Source organism: Opisthocomus hoazin, chromosome 5 (genome assembly GCF_030867145.1).
Source record: "Opisthocomus hoazin isolate bOpiHoa1 chromosome 5, bOpiHoa1.hap1, whole genome shotgun sequence".
Lineage (NCBI taxonomy): Eukaryota > Metazoa > Chordata > Aves > Opisthocomiformes > Opisthocomidae > Opisthocomus > Opisthocomus hoazin.
This window is the reverse complement of record NC_134418.1, coordinates 12,979,427-13,000,290: the sequence shown is the minus strand read 5'-3', so window position 1 is coordinate 13,000,290 and position 20,864 is coordinate 12,979,427. Positions and strand designations below refer to the sequence as shown.

The window sequence follows — 20,864 nt, the reverse complement described above, 5'->3', positions numbered from 1 at the left end:
AACTAAGAAAAGTTCAACAGATTTTCCAGGGAAGTTTTCTATTAGGTTATATAGGAAAATTTTAGCGTGACAGCTTTCATTTATCTCTTTTTCTAAAACAATGTATTCGTTTGTGTAAACATAAGCAACATGACAAGGAGGAAGATTCCTCTTAACTAAGAGAGTGGAACAAAGCTGCCATCACCATCACATATTCTCATCCTCAAAACTAATGAAAAGGTGTATTTTAATCAAATGATTATTCAGTGATCTACAGCTCTCACCTTCCTTGCAGCTACCTTCATAGGCTAAAGAGCAATGAAGCAGCCTCTTAATGAAAATAAATCTCTCCCTACTGAGAAGCCAGTGGCAAGCTCTGATGCAGGAAGAGGTCATGCAAAGGTAAGGTGCTGTCTGTCCCTCAGGTCTGTTCCAGGAAGACTTTGGGCAGCATTCTACCTACAAGGAAGGCCAAGGAGGCTGTGATAATTTCTTTTTTAAGGTATCCAGTGTTGTGAAGATTATTCTAGTGAACTCAAAGAAGTTCAGAATTGGGATTGTTTAAATGTGAATTATGGTAATTTTAGCCTCTCTCTCTCTCTCCACGCAGAAGTGCAACTTCAGATCCTCCCACTAGATTTCAGAACTGTCAGGAGTAAAACTTGTCTAGTTACATAATTCCTTTCAGTTTAAATATCAAAATGTAGGCAAATTTGGATGAAAAAACACTTCAGAGATACAGCTGCTTTCTAAACACTTAATTCTACGGATGTTCAGCCTACATTGATTTTTATTTTATGTTTCACCTACTTTCAAATACGTGAGCAGAATTCAGTTGTGCTAGGGAAGGCTCAAATTACAGCTAAGAGGCTTTTAAGCCATTTCTTCAATAATCTGGTATTTTGGATTCTGTTAAAACCATGCTCTAAGTTTAGAGTATCTATTTCATTTGGAATATGTAATTTTACAATTGTATAATTGCAAATATGATCTGTACGAAAAAACAAAGTGATTTCTATTCCTGGTATGAGAACATACAACACAGCTGTGTAACATAACCTAAACCTTCCAGTCAGATATATCTTTGCAGGGAGCACCTAATGCGTTCTTCATAAAATTTAGATAAGGAAGGACTTTTATTTAAGCCCTATTTAATGGCACAATTTAGAAATTAACTGATTTTTAAGTGATATTTAGGGACTTTGAGGGGATGTCAGCAGTGGGGTAAATTTCAGTCTAAACATAATGAAGCCATCACTAAAGACCATGAAAAGATGCCCATTAACTTCAGAAAGGATTGGCCTATGCCCTCTCTCCGTGCAAGAAGACACCAATGCCTGATATCAAAAAATGAAGAAAAAGTGATATGGCTTTAGTAAACCATCTGTATGAACCACATTCAGGTTTAGTCAAAACACACTTTCTTCATCTTTCCTTAGCTGACCACTCCGCACCATGACGCAGGAACATGTCTCCCATGAGGTGGCACGTTGTTCAAAATTATTGCATTGCTCTGACTTGATGCCTTTGAAAGTATGAGCACCATGAATTCACAGTTCCTAAGCTTTAACCTTTTTCTCTAAACTCTCTTATGTCAAACACAATACTTCACAGAGCTCACTGGTTGCTAAGGTACAGTTTCATCATTGGTTTTAAAGATCCAAATCAATGCTACTGCTGAAAACGGCTGTCCTGTGTGCACCTTCCACTCTGCTCTGCCTTCTACATTAGCAAGACATGTAGATGGTTGGGTCTTTTTTTGCCTTTTGGTTGGCTGCAGGTTTTTCCTGTGTTATTTTTTAGCCAAACCTGGTCTCAAATCTGACTGAACATACCTCTGTGTACCCACTAGTACTAGCACTAAAGAAGAGATGGGAGGACATGGCTGGAGAGGGACGGGGCCACGTGTGAGTGGGACCTTCCTTTCAGTGGCAGCATGAATTTAGGTTTGGCAAAACGAATCATGAAAACACTCAAGACAAATCTTGCGCATCTCCATAAGTCATAACTCTTCTGTAATAGAAAACAGACGGAAACATAGCCAAAGAAACATTTTGATAATATAGAAGTCCAATAACATGTTTTTAATCCTTTTTATTTTCCTGTTCATGAAAGCCAAAGCAGGATTTAATCAGTCTCACAGTCTGGACAATTAAGCAGTCAGAAATGAGACAGATATAGCAAGAACTTGCATGCCTCTGGGGAATCTTTTTTTCTAACTGACTCATATTTGCTAGAGAACTTAATTCTTTCACAGTCCCAGCTGCCTCTAAAGCATATTACAGCAACAAACATTAGAGTTGTGTGCTGATTTAATGATATCCTTTGGAAAAAAAAAACCACAGAAAAAGAGAATGGAGGTTTGTCCTTGACTTTTAACAGCCTGTGAAGCATATTTAAAGATGTAATGACCAACATCAAGAAAAACGGTACCATCCACCAGTTAGATAAATATCACTAAAAACATTTAAATCTTAGAAGAATGCTCATGCTTATAAAAACAAAGAAGTAGTGCATGGCTGGAGAGATAGAGACCATCTGGCCAAAGAAAGTGCTTACATGGCAAGAGGCTCCTAGCACAATAAATTGTCTTCACAGCAGTTCAGGCAACGACATTTTTTAAATAGGAATATATCACTGGTATCCACCAGCAGGGAGCTCTGCTGGTAGGAGAACTCAGAAATACCAATGAGCGTTTAGATAAGGGGCAGTTCCTCCACTTCTAGTTCAATCTTACTCAGATAAAGGATATACTGCATTCAAACTAATTTTTACTTAAAAAAAAAAATACAAGTTTGACTCCAAGGCACTCTTGCTTGTTTCAGTGTGGTAGATAAAAGCCCTTAATCTTTGTATAATAACTTCTCCGGCCGTCAATCGCATCTCCAGCAGTTTCCTCTGCATATGGTCCTGTCCAATGAGTATGATCTGCCTACCTGAGGGATACTTGGACATGACAAAGAACAGGGAATACTGGAAGCTCTCCAAGAGATGTTTGTATGCAACACGCCACACTTGTGGATATTTTTTTACCCATTGGCGGTAGCTGTGAGAATTTGGCCATGAACATTAGCTGTAGCAATTATGACAAGCAAGGTACACCTGGCATTGACAAAATACTCAGCACAAGCTTTTATCATAGTTGTTATTTTAAATTCTCTCTGTGAGCTCTCCAGAGCTAGCACTTCTTAGACCATGAACACATCAAAGGTCCTCTGAGGTCAGGGGCTGGGATTTGTCAAGGCCTGAGTCCTGCAATCACACAGAGAAGTGTTTTCATAAGCAATCGGATGCAGGTTCAGGAGCTCGATTTAGACAAGTTGTGTTCAGACCTAGGCTTATAATCTACCTGTCGGCTGTACTGTTTACTTCAACTTTTCTTTTCAGAAAGCACTGTGGTATTTTGCATACTTTGGTATAAGCCAGCTCTAGTGGTAATGTAAGTGCTATAAATACACCACGTGAAATAACAGAAACTGCCAGAATTCTGCTATGGTAAATGCAGCATTCAAATATTTTAAACGTGAGAAAGTGAATTCCGTTTCAGAGGAATCGCCAGCTGCAGTGGTTTCGAGACACCAGCTTTCCATACAACGTACTAAACTGTAGGAGGAAGCACAGGGTTTTCCCCATCCCCCAGAATGAATTTCACCGTGAAATACTCACATAGATCACACGGCTTGGGGAACCTGATGTACTTGAAGCAGGTACAGAAATAATACTCTCAGATGAAGTCCTCGTCTCCTACGGCAGGAGAAGTGAAACAGGTAAGAAATAGAGGAAAGGGAAGAAACTGTAACAGTTACTTCAAAAAGAGAGCGCAAGACATTTCATTTAATTTAACCTCTACCACTCAAAAATGGCAGATTAGAGCGAGTTCAAAGCACACAGGCATATCAAAGGGTTAAAAATAAAAGAACACCTTCAGTCAAACAAACTGACCTTTGGAAATACAAAAGTGATTTTACATGTGGCTTTCTTTTCCCCTCCCTTCAGAATGAAATGGCCTGGAACACTTCTGGGCTGCCAGGACAGCCTTTGGGCACTATAAAGGACAGGCCAAGTTACAGCAGTCTGAGTCTGGGGTCACAAGCTGGTACGGTGGCAGCATTTTTACTCCAAGGTTATACCATCAAACCAATCTGCATCACTTCCAGAACGTGTCACGCTACCATGTCTTCCACTCGTAGCAAACAGCACAACGTCCCGCAGAGCATCCTGAATCAGACACCCAACAGGTTAGCCTTCCCCTCTCTGATTGTGACACTACCCAATTAATTTTAACACTCAGCTGGTTTTGCTCTGGCTTAAATCATTCTGGCATTCAGAGTGACAGATCTTTATTGCCTTCTTGTTGGTATGTTCGTTTATGATGAAAAATATACTTACTTTTAAACAACAAAGGACTGAAGACACAATGACATTACCGAACAGTGAACAGATCTGACATTAATAACTGAAGTTTAAACAAATCTTACTATGAAATCAATGGTTTTATACTCTCTTTTACTGAGATATTTTAATTCATCATAAAATACTCTTTCCCACCTATGGAAAAATCTGTCCCTGATTGCAAAAAGCACGTATTTTTCCATGCGTTCTGAATGACAGCCATTTACTGTCTCACCGAGGGCTGGCACTTCTCAAATGGAGGTTACAACGGTTCAGACCCTTAAAAGGATTTTAGCATTATTAAGCTGTCAGGTCAAGGAAGCATCCTTCCTACTACTCCACTATTTACCTGAAATATTTACTAGCTTTTAGAAGCAATACGTGAATATATCTGTACAGTACTGTGTTAGCAGAGTAAACAAACTCAATAATCAGAACTATTCTTGCACAGAACTTCTTTAGCCCAAATCATCCTATGGACTTCTCCAAGACAGTACGTGGAGATACTTACCTGTATAAAAAAGATTCAGTATAAATGTTTTGACTGGAATTTGGGAATTTTCACCTCTCATTTTCAGTTGTCTCACATTGAGGCTCTGGACGAGCTCAGAAGGTCCAAGGGGACAAGGAAACACTGGGGTGGAAATAGAGTATTCTCTAAGAAATACCTGTGGCTGCCATTGAGATGATCATTCAACATGGACAGCGAATTGCATTGACCTTCTGCCTAGTTAAAGCATACAGCAATTTTCTAGATCTTGTGTAAATGACATGAAAGTGTCATCAATGGATTGATGTCACATGCAAACCATATTTCTCTTTCACGATGTCCCTACAAGGGTCCAATGGAGTAGAGAAAAAGAAATGAGTAAAACTTCACTATTTTAATGTTTTAAACCCTGTTAATGTCAAATGACAGCTTTGGATTAACCTCAGAATTCCCTAGATAAAGCTTCAGAGCTTTTTTCTGTGTCATGTACAACAGTTGAATGTGTTTTAAGATCACACAATATAGCATGACCTTCAAACACATAACATACCTGGCTGAGTTTTAATAAACTCCTGGAGTTTTTTCTGGGGCTTTCCTCCACTTTGAGGTGCCATCTTGCATTTAGATAATCCTTATTCTTTCTCTTGCTACTTTGATTTCTTCTGTCTTTCCCAGCTTCATCCCTTCTACTTACAATCTCACTCTCACATCATTTTTGTTTTTGCCATCACTCTCTTTCGCAACTTCTTTTTCCCTTTCACTCCGTCTCCAAAGCTTTGGAGTGTGCTGCCACTTACTCCTTCTGCCTTTGTCACCTACTTTAATTACATGCTGTGCATGTATCTATATAAATACACAGAAAGCTAACTTTTAAAACAAATAAACTGCAAAGGTTGACCAGAAAATTTCTCAACCAGCATATTCATTCCCAACTTTACAAGTTATGATGAAAAGTCCATTACTATTCTCTTTGAAACAACATCCTTTCTTCTTGGTTTATTATTTCCAATAATGAGTGTGAAGACCAAAAGAAGAGGAAAAACCCAAGCTAAAGGAAAGATGACTAGACTTAGAAAAATGCTTTGAGCTCCATTCTGTTGTTTTTCCCTACCCAGGCAAGACTCCCACTGACTTTCAGATACAGATGTCTTCCTCTCTGCTGGGGAAGGAGCAGACTCCCAGCACTCAAGAGACGTGTTACAAATGAGTCAGCCTTTACACAATATCTTACAGGTACACTTTCTTTGCCTTTGTGAGGAAAAGCCAGCCAGCGGGAACCCAGTACAACCTCGTACACTGTCTGTCTTTGAAAGAGGGGAAAAAAACCCAAAAAACCCTACAACAGTTTCAATAAATGACATGGAGTTTTAGCCTTGCAATTTCAGTAACTCAGCCAGAATAAAATTCTTAAGAAGCCAGAAATACTGCTTAATAGTATTAGGCTGAATCAGCAGCACTTACTAAAGTGAAGTATTTTGACAATTTTAAATACACGTGTATTAAACAATAGATTTTATACTGAAATGCTACTTATTTGATATTCAGAACTCACCATGAATACCAGAGCAATTGCTTCCCAAACACATCGGTACAAAAAATACAGCCAAGATCCTTCAGGGTAAAGCACAAACCAAATTTTTTTTCAAAACTGTAATTTAGTCAGAGTTGTACTTGCTAACACACCAGATTTGTAAACATTCTTTTTATAGCTGCTGCCTGCTGTTCAGACTTGTCCCATGTGCCTTGTGTCCAAGCCATGATGAATCAAAGCAGAGCTTTTACGAACAAGGATACCAGGGTACAAGGATACCACTTGGAGCATCAGAGAACAGCAGAACTGAAAACCTCCATACTTGGCCTCTGCACTAAACAAGATAGTTTCATCTCAGTCCCACCACTTCAGAGATCATTTCCCCAGCTACAGATTAATTCTTCATTTCCTAAGGATAGCTTATTCATCTACTAACCTTATAATTATTAAAGTTGCCTGAACTCCCCTGTTTTCCCCTTGCACAAAGACAGATGCACAAATCATCCAACTTAAGGAGGTACTTAAAGCCAGAGATTAAATTTAGTTGAGCTGGCTTGCCAACATTTTACAAACAAATAATAAAAAAGAAATTCCAAGGGGAGAGTTTTTTTATAAAAACAAATAAAGTGAAAGTTTTCTGATCTTTTAAGTGAAGAGCCACATAAAAAGAGAAGAGGTCATGCACTGATCACATCACCTAATCAAACAGGATTAACTTTTTTTTCTTATTCCTATTTTCACATTTTTCCTTACTCAGCTTATACATATAACTCTTAGGTCATCATTCTCCTGCCGTTGTAGCTTTAATCACTAAGTAAAAGTAAAATATTTATAGTACATTGTTATGTTACATTAACCAACTAGATTTCTGTTGTTTAACATGTAAAATTACAGTAGTGAAAAAATCCTTCCCTCCATGCCCACTGTAAAAAAAGAGATGGAGAATAATATGACCATGGAATAACACTGGGTAAAAAGAAGGTATTTTTACCTTGTTTTTTTCTTCAGCCTTTGCAGCCTGTCTACAAACTGGATGCCAAATTGATGTACCTGGAAAGTAAATTTAAAGTCTTGCTTAATTAGGTTCTCCAACAAGAACCTTACAAGGTTTAAAACAAGAACCTTATTAAACCTTCCTGTAAGGCTTTATGAGATACAGCGCACTGACTGATTCCACTACAGTCGTTATTTCATGGATACTTTCAAAGCTAAAACCGAACAACTTCTCAGTATCAGTGAGACTGATTACACACATACTAAAGACTAGGTGCACTGCAGAAAGCTATGTGGACTTCAATATGAGAGATCAATATCAAAACCTGAGTCCTAAGAAGTGCGATATGGGATCTCCAGTGCTCCTCCAGCCCAAGCTCCTGCTCAGAATGGGTCTCACTCCAGCAGGCAGCTCAGGGCTGTGCCCATTTGGGTTCTGCGTATCTCCAGGGAGGGAGATCCCACAGCATCTCTGGGCAGCCTGTTCCACTCTCATTGTAAATTTTCCCTTATACGTAGTCAGAATTTTCTGTGCTCTTGTTTTACATATTTCAGTAATAGTCTGGCCCAGGTCATACTAAGTAGCACACTGATGGGATGGAATAGCACTGTGGCACTCAACATTAGCTGAAAATCCAGTCTTTCTTTCTGAATTATTCACTGTACTGATCTTGCACTTCCAATATGTTTGTTTCTCACAAGTCAAACCCTAAGGAACTGCATTAATTCAGGGGAACAGCCATCCTAGAGAAAGCAGAAAATACAAAATGAACCAATACTCTACTGCATGTAAGTATGGAAGAGAGGAGTATGAATTCCAGAGATATAAGTAAACATTAAGTGCAAAAAAGAAACTTTATAGTTTTGCATTAGTCACAAAGGGAAAGGAAAAATCTTTTAAAAAGTTGAACACAATGTTCAATATTCAGTGTTCAATGGACGTGGAATGTGTGTAAATATATAAAATAAATTTAATAGTAAAAAGGAACCTTTACATTTATGCCAGTATGAGCGTGGACAAGCCACAAGATAAAGCTCTGCACAGTTAAATAATGTGAGCGCACTGCAACTTCTGCCTGTCTAAATGGGAAGTTGAGAATTTTTTGTGTTATAAATATTGAATGTTTACACTGGGTGGAGACCACCAAGAAGATTTATTGGAAATGCTTTGTTTTCACAGCAGTTTGATAGTTTTCTAACCAGTGGATTTTGGAAACAAGACAGAATCAGAAAGTCTATTTCCCAGAAGACAGATGGAGATCATCAGAATTTATTTCACAAAAATAACCCAGATGAACCCAGACTCAAGCAGTAAAAGACTTATCGATAAAGTACAGATGACATAAATTATGTTTACTAAGTTATTGAAGCTTTGGGGGACTGAACCATGAAGAAACATATTTGCAGCACCTTTAAATTCAATGCTAATTCATCTTCCAATTATGAGTGGGTCTGAGCTTGCCCACTGAAAGAGTTTGTCCCAGCTGCTGCGTAAGCTGATGTAAATCTTCCCCATGGTTTTAAGAAATATTTAGATCAACTTTTTTTTAATTACTCCTATCCATGGTCAAGTAAAACTGGCTGGGAAACTGTTTCACACAGAATAAAGTGTCCTTTCAGCTAAAAGTCATCTGTTGGATAATCACTGACGACTCCATTTCTGCTAAGGAACGTGCAACACCTAAAGGAACTTTCCAGTAATTTATTTAGAGGATGAAGAAGCAGCTATAAAACCCTAGGCTCTGACATTTTATATTATCTAACACAGCAGGTCAGGCAGTCCAAATACCTAATCACAGATCTTTCATGACGTTAATACCAGTTTCTTATGGAAACTGTCCTTCATGTGAAGACAAAAAGTGTAAGCTGGTATGAATGTTTCATCCATCAGAAAATAAAGTGAGTAAGATGGGTCCAAATTAGAAGGACCCGAGCATACTTTGTGACTATTTGAGCCAAAAATCAGCACAAAACCTAACAAATATCCACCCTTATAACAATCTGAACTTAAAAAGATGATTCACTTGCAACCCAGTTTCAGAGGGTTTGAAATCTAGAAACAAATTTGTAGTTTGGTATCTTTTTTTAAAGAACTGATTTCCCAGGGGATCTTAGTACTGCTAAGCTACTTTGCAGTTGGAAGAACCACAGCATTTTCTGGCTCCTGGGGGAGAGTCCATGAGCATACACAAAGATCATTATGTCCTTTAATGAGCTAGTTCTTGCTGCAAACCAAAGTGACAATAAAATTGTCATTTTAAATAACGTACTAAATTATCATTAGATCTTGCTGAGACCACTGTTGTGTTTTAAATAAAGTTTAACTTTTCTAGCTTAATGAATGACTTCAAAGTACGCTTCTAGAAAACTGTAGACAATTGCAAAGTTGTAATACAGATCTGGACAAGCATGTGATTTTATGGTCACACACAGCCTTGCAGTTCCCAGATCCTACACAACTTCCCTTTTCTGTTTTCCTTTGAAAAGGTACTGCCAGTCAAAGACATAGGCAAAAGCCTTCATTTTCTCTGGTGTCTGACCCTATATTTAACTGCGTAAACACTGTTTGTCTTGATCAGTTTAGTACAGCTAAATGTTGCTACATATGAAATACAGATTTTAGCTCACTTCTATTAAATAACCTGTTTTTCCATTGAATAAATTATTATGCAAGTTGTTCTCTATTACCACTGAAATTCCCTGACAAGAAAGACTGAATTTCTCCCTGAACCACTTTCTCCTATGCAACGCAAGCTTATGGCAGTGTAAAGTATAGGCATATTGTCTGGCAAGGCTTCAGCTCCATGGCATCCTCTTCTCCACCCTCTGAAGGCAGTTAGATCTGACTGAGGGGAATTCAGGTAAGGACCTTCACATTTTCTCCTCATACCCAAATGGGCAATGGGTACAGAACTGGCCTTAGGACTGTTCTAGGGAACTTGCTGTCCCATATGTGTGTTAACTTTCATCTGGACCATTTATCACTGCAGAAAAAAGTCACATTTTTTTAGTAAATGGAAAATTTTATAATGTTCACTGTCAAGTACTTCCATCTGCAGGAAATCACTGCTACCACTCATCCTTTCTGTGATTCACGCTTGCTATTGGATTTGAACTTAGAGAGAAGTAATAGTGAGTGAGAAGAAAGTGTTTGTTTTTGCTTTTCTTTAGCCTACACATTGCATTCTTCACTTTCTTTGGTAGTTGTGACGTGAGAATACGTGCAAAAAAGCTCAGCCATGCTAGCAGATATGGGCAAGTGCACCACGCTGCCAAGTGTAACTGGTTTGGTTTTGGAGGTTTTTTAATTTGTTTGTTTTTACCTTGAAGATACATTTCCTCTCCTTCTGCAAACATCTGACTGCACCTGACACATCGTGCGCACGTTGGGTGATAATGTTTTTCTCCCGCCTGTTCAGGAAAAAAGGTACAGATGATGAAGTATATTGATCAATTTAGCAGCTTCACTATGAGGAGTTTCTCTGTCATCCTCTAGAATATGACTAATTAGAACAAATTAGTTGATACCGGTTATCTCAAAAATCTCCCCAAACCACTATGTTTATTTTTGATTATAGACAATTCATGATTTAAAATGTAATTATGGTCTTGTCTACCCCAAAAAAAAGCTAAAGTGCAATAGTTAAGTCTCTGAATTTACAGAATGGAAACAATTCTTTATAGCGAACACATTTTCCCTGTAGACAACCATACTGCGCACCAAGTGCAAGGTAGCTTAACACTTACCTGGAGAAGGAATTTGGGAAGTTATAACCTTGAGCATGCGCTTGCAATTCACTATATGTTCTTCATGATCCTACTGAACATATTCTCTTCATGCACAGCAAGAACCATCTTATTCAAGCAACGTTTGTATCTGCTTTGAAAGTGGCTTGCAAGTAACGGGTACCAACAGCTTTCCATGAGGAACAAGTGTGACGTGCCTATAGGCCTGTAAGTTCAGAGCTACCACTTTTGGATACTGTGCTCTACATCCCTCACGTAGACAATCCAAGGGCTTTGCCAAATTTTCTGAAGTTAATCCTCGTAATTTAATACCACTGTTTGCATTGATTGGAACACGAATAGGACTGAGCCCTAAATTTGCTCAAAACAGCTAACTCATCAATTTTCATAAATTTAGATTTCCAGTTACCTTATAACCCCATCAGTTTAAACTGTTTGATCATTGACCTCAGTGTGTTTTTCAAGAGAACACATCCACATGCTAAAAGGAGCAAGGACCTGTCTATGTCAGAACATCAACGTGCAACACAGACAAGGGTGAAGTTAACTTCAAACGACTATCAGAAGAGAAAGCCAAGATTCTTGGATCACAAGATTTATGCAGGACTCAATTCTGGTAGCTTGGCCAAAATCCAGTTCTATGGTTGACTCTGGGCAAACTTGTTAGCTCTGGTTCCCACAGGCAAGGACAGCAGCACCACAAGACAATGTTGGCTTGAGCCAGTGACAAAAATAGCATTCAGGGAGCTGCACTCTTCTCAGAGAACAACGCGGGCTAGCCCCACCAATCTGCACCCCTACTCCATCTTTCAGATGACACTCACAAAACAGAGTTCAACAGCCCAAAGCCGGCTCTTGTGTGTGCTACCAGCGCTCCTTCCTCCTCAAAACCCCTACAGAACTGAAAGTCAAATCTTGGCATCTCCTTCCTCATCTTTGACCCCACACTCTTCTGTGATAGACAGAATGGCCCATGGCTGAAGTGGCTTAAGGTTAATGCCACTTCCATTATGAACAAAAGCCAGGAGACCAAGTAACTCGAAAGCTTAGAGCCAAGTTAAACTGAGTTTAACTGAAGTTAAGCTAACTCTGACTTCAGAAGTCTCCTGGAGTTAAAAGTAGGCAAATTCTGGTCCATGTAGAATGTCTCATAACCTGTTTATCTGGAAAAGGTTGAAAGGGCATTACATGTACCTTTAAGAAATAACCATCAAGTATTGCCCCACTGTCTTCAGCATGTAAATATGCTCCTACAGCACTGCACTGTAAATCACCCTTCTATTAATCTAGAAATTTAACACTCTTACTACAGAGATGACTTGTCTTACTCTTTTTCATTAAATGAATGTCAGAGCTTCAGAAGTATTTATGCTAAAGAACATAATCTTTGTGTGGGGGCTACTTTGCCATTTACAACATCAAATATAGGAGTGTGACAAATTCAGGTTAAAGAATGTCTGGTTTTACTTCACCAGTGTTATCTTGCTTCACCCCTGAAAACCTGTTGCTGTGTTTTTAAATGAGCAATACAGAAGAGCAACTCTTTGTTCCAGTTCAGTCTTCTTTTTACGGTGTCATTTGTGCAGACTGCTGGGTGATTCCTGCAACTTTAGACATGGAAGATGGTCACTACTACCTGTGTTGACACCTTAAAGTATCAGACTGTGAAGTATCAGTACTGGGTTTAAACCTCAGGTTTAAAATTGCTTGACTGAGTGCAGGTGTTTAAGCACAGAAGGTTATTTAACGATCATGAGATAAACTTAAATTTGGAATATCAAGCTGAAAAGAAATATAATTTCCCTTGGAAGATTTGTACTGCACAAGCATCGCCTCAATAATTCAATTATTAACCACAGCTGATACAATTGCCAGGGTAACACTCTCTAGGGAAATTCAATTACTCCTTTGCTAAAATAAACTGTTAGAACACATTCTCAGATAAGCTGGATGCACCACAGAACAAAATCTATTTCCCTAAATTTAAGTGCACAACCAAATACGTAATTTTAATTCACTCTGTAGAGTAAGTAACGTCAACTAGCTGCAGAATGGCACAAAGAGAACTCTTGTGATAATTTAGATAAAATTCTAACAGAAAAATCAGGGGGAAAAGGTGTAGTGATCCTTTTGTTGATGCTTACACCAGCATAACCCCAGTGGATTTTGCATAAATACCTCTGAACTAAAATGGGACATACTCAAACTCTGCGTATAACTCTCTGTGCTGACAGCTGTCTTTGTTCCCCCTTTTTAAATTTTTTTGTGCTGTTCCTCTTCTAACCAAAGCACAAAAGACAAGACATGGCAGACTCTTCATCACTTTAAGTATTTAAAATAGATCACGTCAGCTTTCTAAGGGAGAAGTGATAGCTGAACCTGAGGCTAGGGACTTGATGCAGGAATTAACTAATATTATTCCCTGATATGTTTATACAGTTAGCTTGATTAGATAAATTATATTCAGACCTGGGTGTGTTGGGTCTGAATGCGAAATATAACCCCACTTGGGTACATGCCAAGGAGGCTTTCATCAGTGCCCCTTTCTCCTCCCTCTTCAGACTATTTCAGAAGCTTCATCTCATGGATGAACAATCGGTTCCCACAGAACCCAGAAATTTTATAAGCTTAGGGCAGCAACTATTTTATGTCTTCAGTTTAGCTGTAATGATGGCCTCTGTGTTTTGTCTTTTCTTGGTTACACTGATGTGAGGGAGTTTAGTGCAGCAAACAAATTCCTAACCACATGATTACTTCTTCTTTGCACGGTTTGAAAGCTTAGTTTGACAGATTGTTGTCTCAGTGTTTAATAAAATATCAAAGCACACATAGCACAGAAGAAGCAACATTCATCTCTGAGAGATCTCTTATGGTTCAAGTGGTAGATTGTAAGAAATGTTCTCAATATCCTACATTTGCTTCAAGACTGCACAAGGTATTTGTGCCCAGGCATCCAGATGTGAAGATAGTATTATTTTGGAGATCAGTTCAAAGATTAATTCTCAACTGAGATTTCCTCACACCTGAGTAGCAAAGAATGTCCTTGGGAACACAGTAAACTGCCAACAGTTTAATTTCTCTTCCAGTGATTACACCAGCTTTCCACAATCACCGAGTCAAAGTCTTAGTGTGTAATTTAAAGGTGGAGTCAAAACAGTCCTTAACACTCTGAGACAAAGTATTATGAATTACTTAATTCTCTTTAGGCATGAGGGTCCGTTCTGAATAGTAAATCTCCTCTGTGCAGCTCCCCTCCTGGGCTGGGTCAACGTGAGGAATGTTCTCCCATTTGTACTAAGGACTACCCCACACTCCCTGCCCTAAGCATGGGGGACACCTCAGTGTTGCTACGCATCTCATAGCACGTTGACAAGTAAACCCATGCTTCAACTAAAACAGGACAAGAAAGCTCTGCAAGAAAGTGCATACAACCACCTCTTCTCATTTCTCATAACTTCAGGGCTTGAACTAGATAAAAGAAGAACGAACCTGATGTGACAAATGTGAATCACATCATTTAAAGCACAAATTGAAGGCAGTAAAGGGTGTTATCCTAAAGTCTACAGAGCAGTATGAACAGTAGGGCTGGAAAATATGCAGCACTAGCAAAACCAAAGTAATTCATACTGGAAGGAATAACCTTAACTAGTTAAGTCTGAGTTTTAAATTAGCTGTCTTCACTCAGGAAAAAGATACTACATTATTGCAGACAGCTCAGCAAAAACCTCTGCTCGTTCTCTGCCTATGACTGCAATAACTGATGAAGTGGTAGAATATATGAAAGACAATATGTATAATAATTGTAATTCTGTCACAATAATACTGCTTGTCTGGGCTCTCATGCTGTTGCTAGGAGTGTGATTGATGTTATTTTTTACTGAAGCTGATGAGCGACAGTTGCTTATGGATTGACACATGAGGGACTGAACCACAGCAGCCTAGAGCTCAAAGCACAGACTGAGTCCTGGAAAAAATACTCAAGATTTCTGATGATTGTCTCACCAGTGAAGTCTAAGTACATCCTATCTCACTGCATTACTCCCTTAGTAAAATAGCTAGTAAATCATAGAATAGTTTGGGTTGGAAGGGACCTTTAAAGGTCATCTAGTCCAATCCCCCTGCAGTGAGCAGGGACAGCTTCAACCAGACCAGGCTGCTCAGAGCCCCATCCAACCTGACCTTGAGGGTTTCTAGGGACGGGGCATCTGCCACCTCTCTGTGCAACCTGTCCCGGTGTTTCTCCACCCTCATTGGAAAAAATTTCTGCCCTGTCCCGGTGTTTCTCCACCCTCATTGGAAAAAATTTCTGCCTTGTATCTAATCTAAATCTACCCTCTCTTCATTTAAAACCATTGCCCTTTATTCTATTACAACAGGCCCTGCTAAAAAGTTTTTTCCTGTCTTTCTTATAAGCCCCCTTTAAGTACTGGAAGGCTGCGATAAGGTCTCCCAAAAGCCTTCTCCAGGCTGAACAGCCCCAACTCCCTCAGCCTTTCCTCACAGCAGAGGTGCTCCAGCCCTCCCAGCATTTTTGTGGCCTCCTCTGGACCCAGTCCAACAGATGCATGTCTGTCCTGTGCTGAGGGATCCAGAGCTGGACACAGGACTCCAGGTGAAGTCTCACCAGAGCAGAGCAGAGGGGCAGAATCCCCTCCCTCACCCTGCTGGCCACAGTTCTCTTGATGCAGCCCAGAATACAGTTGGCCTTCTCGGCTGCAAGCGCACATTGTCAGTTCATGTCAAGCTTTTCATTCACTAGTGCACCCAGGTCCTTCTCAGCAGGACTACTCTCAATCTGTTCATCCTGCAGCCTGTACTGGTACCGGAGGTTGCCTTGACCCATGTGCAGGACCATGCACTTGGCCTTGTTGAACCTCATAAGATTCACACAGGCCCAATTCTCCAGCTTGTCCAGGTCCCTCTGGATGGCATCCCATCCCTCAGTTGTGTCAACTGCACCACTCAGCTTGGTGTCATCTGCAAACATGCTGAGGGTGCACTTGATCCTGCTATGTTGTTGATGAAGATATTTAACAGTACTGGTCCAAATACGGACCCCTGAGGAACACCAGTCATCACTGATGTCCATGTAGACATTGAGCCGTTGACCACTACCCTCTGGATGTGACCATCCAACCTATTCCTCATCCACCGAACAGTCCACACATCAATTTCATATGTCTCCAATTTAGAGGGAAGAAAGAAAGTAGACAAAATAATTTAATGTGTTAAATACACTGGTAACTATTTGGTTCCCTTCCTGAGAATGAAAAGTTTCCATTGAACTTTTTCGTGGGGAAAAAAAAAATATCTATCTCATTATTAAAATGCATGGTGGCAATGGACATCTTTTACTGCTGGGAGTAAAGAATCGTGGAAGTGAGAGGATTGGACTGCTGCAATAATTCAATCATATCAAAGAATATTTTCCATTCTAAGGGTATAATAAGTTGATGTAATAGTGCATTATTACCACTGAGCGTCATCTACTGAGGTAGGTCCAAATCCTGCCATCCTCATATTCTAAAGGCTCCAAATGAAGTCCTAACTGTATCTTATCCTGAACAAAGATAATGGAAGTCAGCCTACACAACACTGAGCCTGCTGGTATGTCAAGGCATGGTGCAGTACATGACCCAGAAACAAAGCCAACAGAAGACTGGAATAAAGCATTCTTAGTTAAAAGCTTTTCACATGGAACAAATTTGCTGGAGAGTTGGGTCATCACCAAGCAACCACCTGTTCAAGCATAAGGAAACAGAAAAAAGCACAAACCCAATGACAAGCAATAAGCCTGTCCATCAGGCAGCTTCTCACCCTGAAATGAAGGATTGAAGCTCTTACAAAAGACATACAACTTGACTGCTGCTATCTGTTTAAGTGGAACGGAGTTTGTTTGAGATGGGAAGGGGAAAAATACTTAGGTACTGTAGTGATGGGCAGAAGAAAAAAAGAAGAAAAACTTCATTTAGACAATAAATTATTCTCTTTTCTATATCATGTCTCGATTTCCTGAATAATTCTCATTCACAAGGACATTCACTTTTATTCATTAAAAGGGCACTGAGATTTATTCAGGTGCACTTTGTAATACAGATAACAGTAGAAATATAATTTGCTTTAAAGTCAGGAAGTGTGCAAGTACACCGTAGAATGACAGAATAATTTAGGTTGGAAAGGACCTCAGGAGGTCATCTAATTCAACCTGCTGCTCAAAGCAGTGTTGATGCTCAATTCAGACCAGTCTGCTCAGGTATTTGTCCAGTCAGATATTGAAAACCTCCAAAGATGGAGACTGCACAATCTCTGAGCAGACTGCTCCGGTCTAAGTTATCCTTGCAGTGATTTTTATTTTTTTCTTAGTATCCAGTCAGAACTTCCCCTCTTTCAATTTATGATAGTTGTCTCCTGCTCTCCCACCATGCACCTCAGTAAAGAGCTTGTCTCCATATCCTTGAAGGCCTCCTTGTAGGTATGGCAATGCTGCTATTAGGTCCCCCTGAAGCTATCCCCTCTCCAGGCTGGGCAAGTCAAGCTCCCTGAGCATCTCCTCACAGGAGATGTGCTCCAACCCCTCAGCTATCATGCTGGCCCTCCACTGAACTAGCTTCAGTGAATCATTGTCTTTTGATATGGGAGGGCACAAAGCTGGATGCAGTATCCTACATGTGGTTTTGCAAATGCTCAATAAAATGGTTTCTCTTCAATCTACTGGTTGTGTTCCTGTTGAAACTGCCCTCTATGCTGGTGGCCTTCATCACTGCCAGGGCACACTGCTCTCAGGTTTATCCAACTGCCCACCAAGACCCCAGATATCCCATATGCACCTCCAAGCACTTATAATTGAAGATAAGGCATCAAAATAAATCAATATGCGCTTGATGCACATTATACCGAAACAGAACATAAAATCAAAACATAACTCCTCAATAAATGAATCATCTAACGCTTTCATCTTATGTCCATGGATTCATGAGTAGATCTGAGGAGAAAACCATCTTAACATTTGTAAGGGAAGTTCATTATCTACCATTTTATATTAAACGCTGAGGACTACGTACCTTCACTGGGAAATTGAAAAAAAGAGTATGCAAATCATAAAAGGTAGAAAACCACTGAACTCCTTTAGTCGATATTTAATTAATCCTGTTTATACTTCCTCCTTCTTTCCCCAAATGACTGTTTTCACTAGGGTTTTAAACTGTTACATGAATGAACAGTTCTTTTTCTTAGGTGGCAGAAATGTATAGGAAGCTGATAATGAAATCAGGTATAACAAGGAACTACAGATATTTATCTTTATGAAATGTAATAATGAGAAACAGCATTTCAACACTAAATGGCCCAACCCATCACTGCACTGATTTACAGAGGCAAATTCACAATTTCTCTAAGTAAATGCAGTCCCCTGACTTTGGCTGAGCTAAGATTCTAGTTCCTGCACACAGAGATAAGTTAGTTATTATTTAAAAAATCTCTGACCTGAGAGCACAAAAATAACCCAGAAAATCTTCCTATCAAGTTTTTTCCACCTACTAGGCTGAAATCAGGGGCTGTTCTTGTTATTCCCACTTGGTAATATAGCCCTCTCGTTCTTGGCCAGTGCTTCAGCATGACGTTGTGGATGTGGGTTTAATCCTAAATACTGTGTAAAACCTAGAACCCAGGTTTTTGTCCTTTTGTGTTTATCTCAAGAGTACCCCGAAGCAGGTGCCCAGCACTGCACCATCAAATGTTGTTCTATGGCCACAAATTCATTCCTCTGGCATTGCATCCACGTAGTGGTGTATTTTTTACGTCCACTATACTTGTACCATTAACTGGATTCTATGGGCTATTTTCAAAATAGAGTGATGATACTGAGAAAATCAGATAACTTTGCTGCTTGGAGTAGAAGGCTGTGCTTAGTTACTAGCTTTAAGTGTAATGACATAAAATCTCCATTCACATTTACTGCAAAGCCAGAGTTTTGCATATGCTACCGAAGACTTGAAGGGTTACTCAGTAATAGATGTATACAATACTGGTTAAGTTAGTAAACAGCTGTCATTTCATCTACTGGGTATGAAGGGACAGGCAACATTATCAAGGCAGAGGTATGTCGCAAAATATATATTGCTTGCGTTACACAACAGTGCCAAGGAGAGAAAAGTGTGAGAGCCAGGAGACAAAGAACTATGTGTAGGAAAATTATTACTAATTCTCTTAGTCACAGTGGACCTGACTCACCACTGAGTCACTTCAGCAGTGTGCCAGGGCAAATGAACCGTTTTCGATGGGGTTTACACCAGCGTAAATGTAGAGTAATGTTTTGAATCAATCCTTCTCATCATCTTCTCCATACTGGGTTCATTTATCATCCCACTAGATGCCAAGAAACAGTCATGTGAAACGTTCAATACAAGCACCTGCAGCATCACTTACAGCTTTAGCTGTCTCACAGGTACGGTTATTTCACATTGTCTTGGTTCTGGCTCATCCCGCTGTACTTTGCAGAGCCTTGAGACTTCCCACCCACATTTGAGTCATTTTTACTGCCTCCCACACACTCTTCATTCTTCCAGGTATAAAGTGAAGATCGAATGTACCAAAGTGGAGATTTATTTCAGAATGATAGTAACTTACTATATAGTGGACTCTGGAGGGAGAAATTTCTAATTCTTGCGGGAGAAATAAAAAAAAAAAATAATTAAAAAACCCTACCGGGAATAATTAAGAAAAAGACTAGAAAGAAAAATCAGAACTGTTCTAACTGCAATCTCATTCTGTGACATCTGCAAACAAGTTCTGACTCAGGAACCAATTCAGCCCTGTCACAGTCAGGCAAAAGCTGGAAAAGGCGAATAGTGCATTTTTTTCTACAGGATATGGTACATGATCTTGTGAACCAAAATGGTCTGTCATGCTGAATCACTGATTTTGCACTCAGTTGCTTTTGCTATGCATCGCGGGATCTGCCCCTTTTGTCTTTTTCTTCTCAGCTTTGCAAATTTTTCTTGCCACCCACTGAGACTGGAAGAGGCTTCTGTTTTTCGTTTGCTCAACAATCTTCTTCATGTCTTTTCCACTTTCCTCTCCCGCTCCTTAAAACCCACTTACGGGCCAAGACAAACTGCAGCTGGCTCTCACTTTTGCCATCCCTTGATAGGGGAGAGGGAGTGAAGAAGGAGAAAGATGACTTGCAGACATATTCCCCTTCCTTTTCAATTTTGCAGCTGTGGATTTAGCCCACCCATTCGAGATGGGAAGAATGAAGCTGCAATCGAGACCGAACAGCCCCGGCGAGGCAGCATGATTTATCAGATGAAGCCAGCACAGCTCTTTTCGTGCTGGTTGTGGTGATACAGGCTGCACACGTCTGAGGACAGAAGCTGTCTCTCATTCCGTGCCTGAATAAGGACTGATATTTCGGATCCCCGAATTTAGCTCGGGCTGGAAATGCTGCTGTCATAGGCAGAAATGATTTTAATAGTCCTTCCTGGAAGTAGGAAGTTGCTACTTTCAGACTCATCCACACATTTCCAGTTCAAGGTACCATTCAGAACTTCTTGCTTTGGGGGGAGAAAAGAAATTGAAGAAGCACAAAAAATGCTGATGGTTGGCAGGATGAAAAATCTTAAAGATACAAGAAATGAGTCACACAGACTGCTTTCCTGCTATTAGCACACACTGAGACGTTGTCACATGGGCCAGAGCATCCTGGAGATACTTTACCAACAAAGCCAGTTGTCA

The 20,864-nt window shown here is 39.8% G+C and overlaps 1 protein-coding gene across 12 annotated transcripts in view; it reads right to left on the bottom strand.

Moving 5' to 3' along the window:
- Positions 1-20,864, bottom strand: part of ABLIM2 (actin binding LIM protein family member 2) — a 150,578-nt gene that overhangs the window by 46,363 nt on the left and 83,351 nt on the right. For all 12 annotated transcript variants that reach the window (XM_075420440.1, XM_075420441.1, XM_075420445.1 and 9 more), the window contains 3 exons: positions 10,709-10,796; positions 7,384-7,442; positions 3,646-3,723 (listed from right to left, as the gene is read on the bottom strand). In XM_075420440.1, coding sequence (XP_075276555.1) covers positions 3,646-3,723; positions 7,384-7,442; positions 10,709-10,796 — 225 coding nt within the window. The remainder of the gene's footprint in view (positions 1-3,645; positions 3,724-7,383; positions 7,443-10,708; positions 10,797-20,864) is intronic.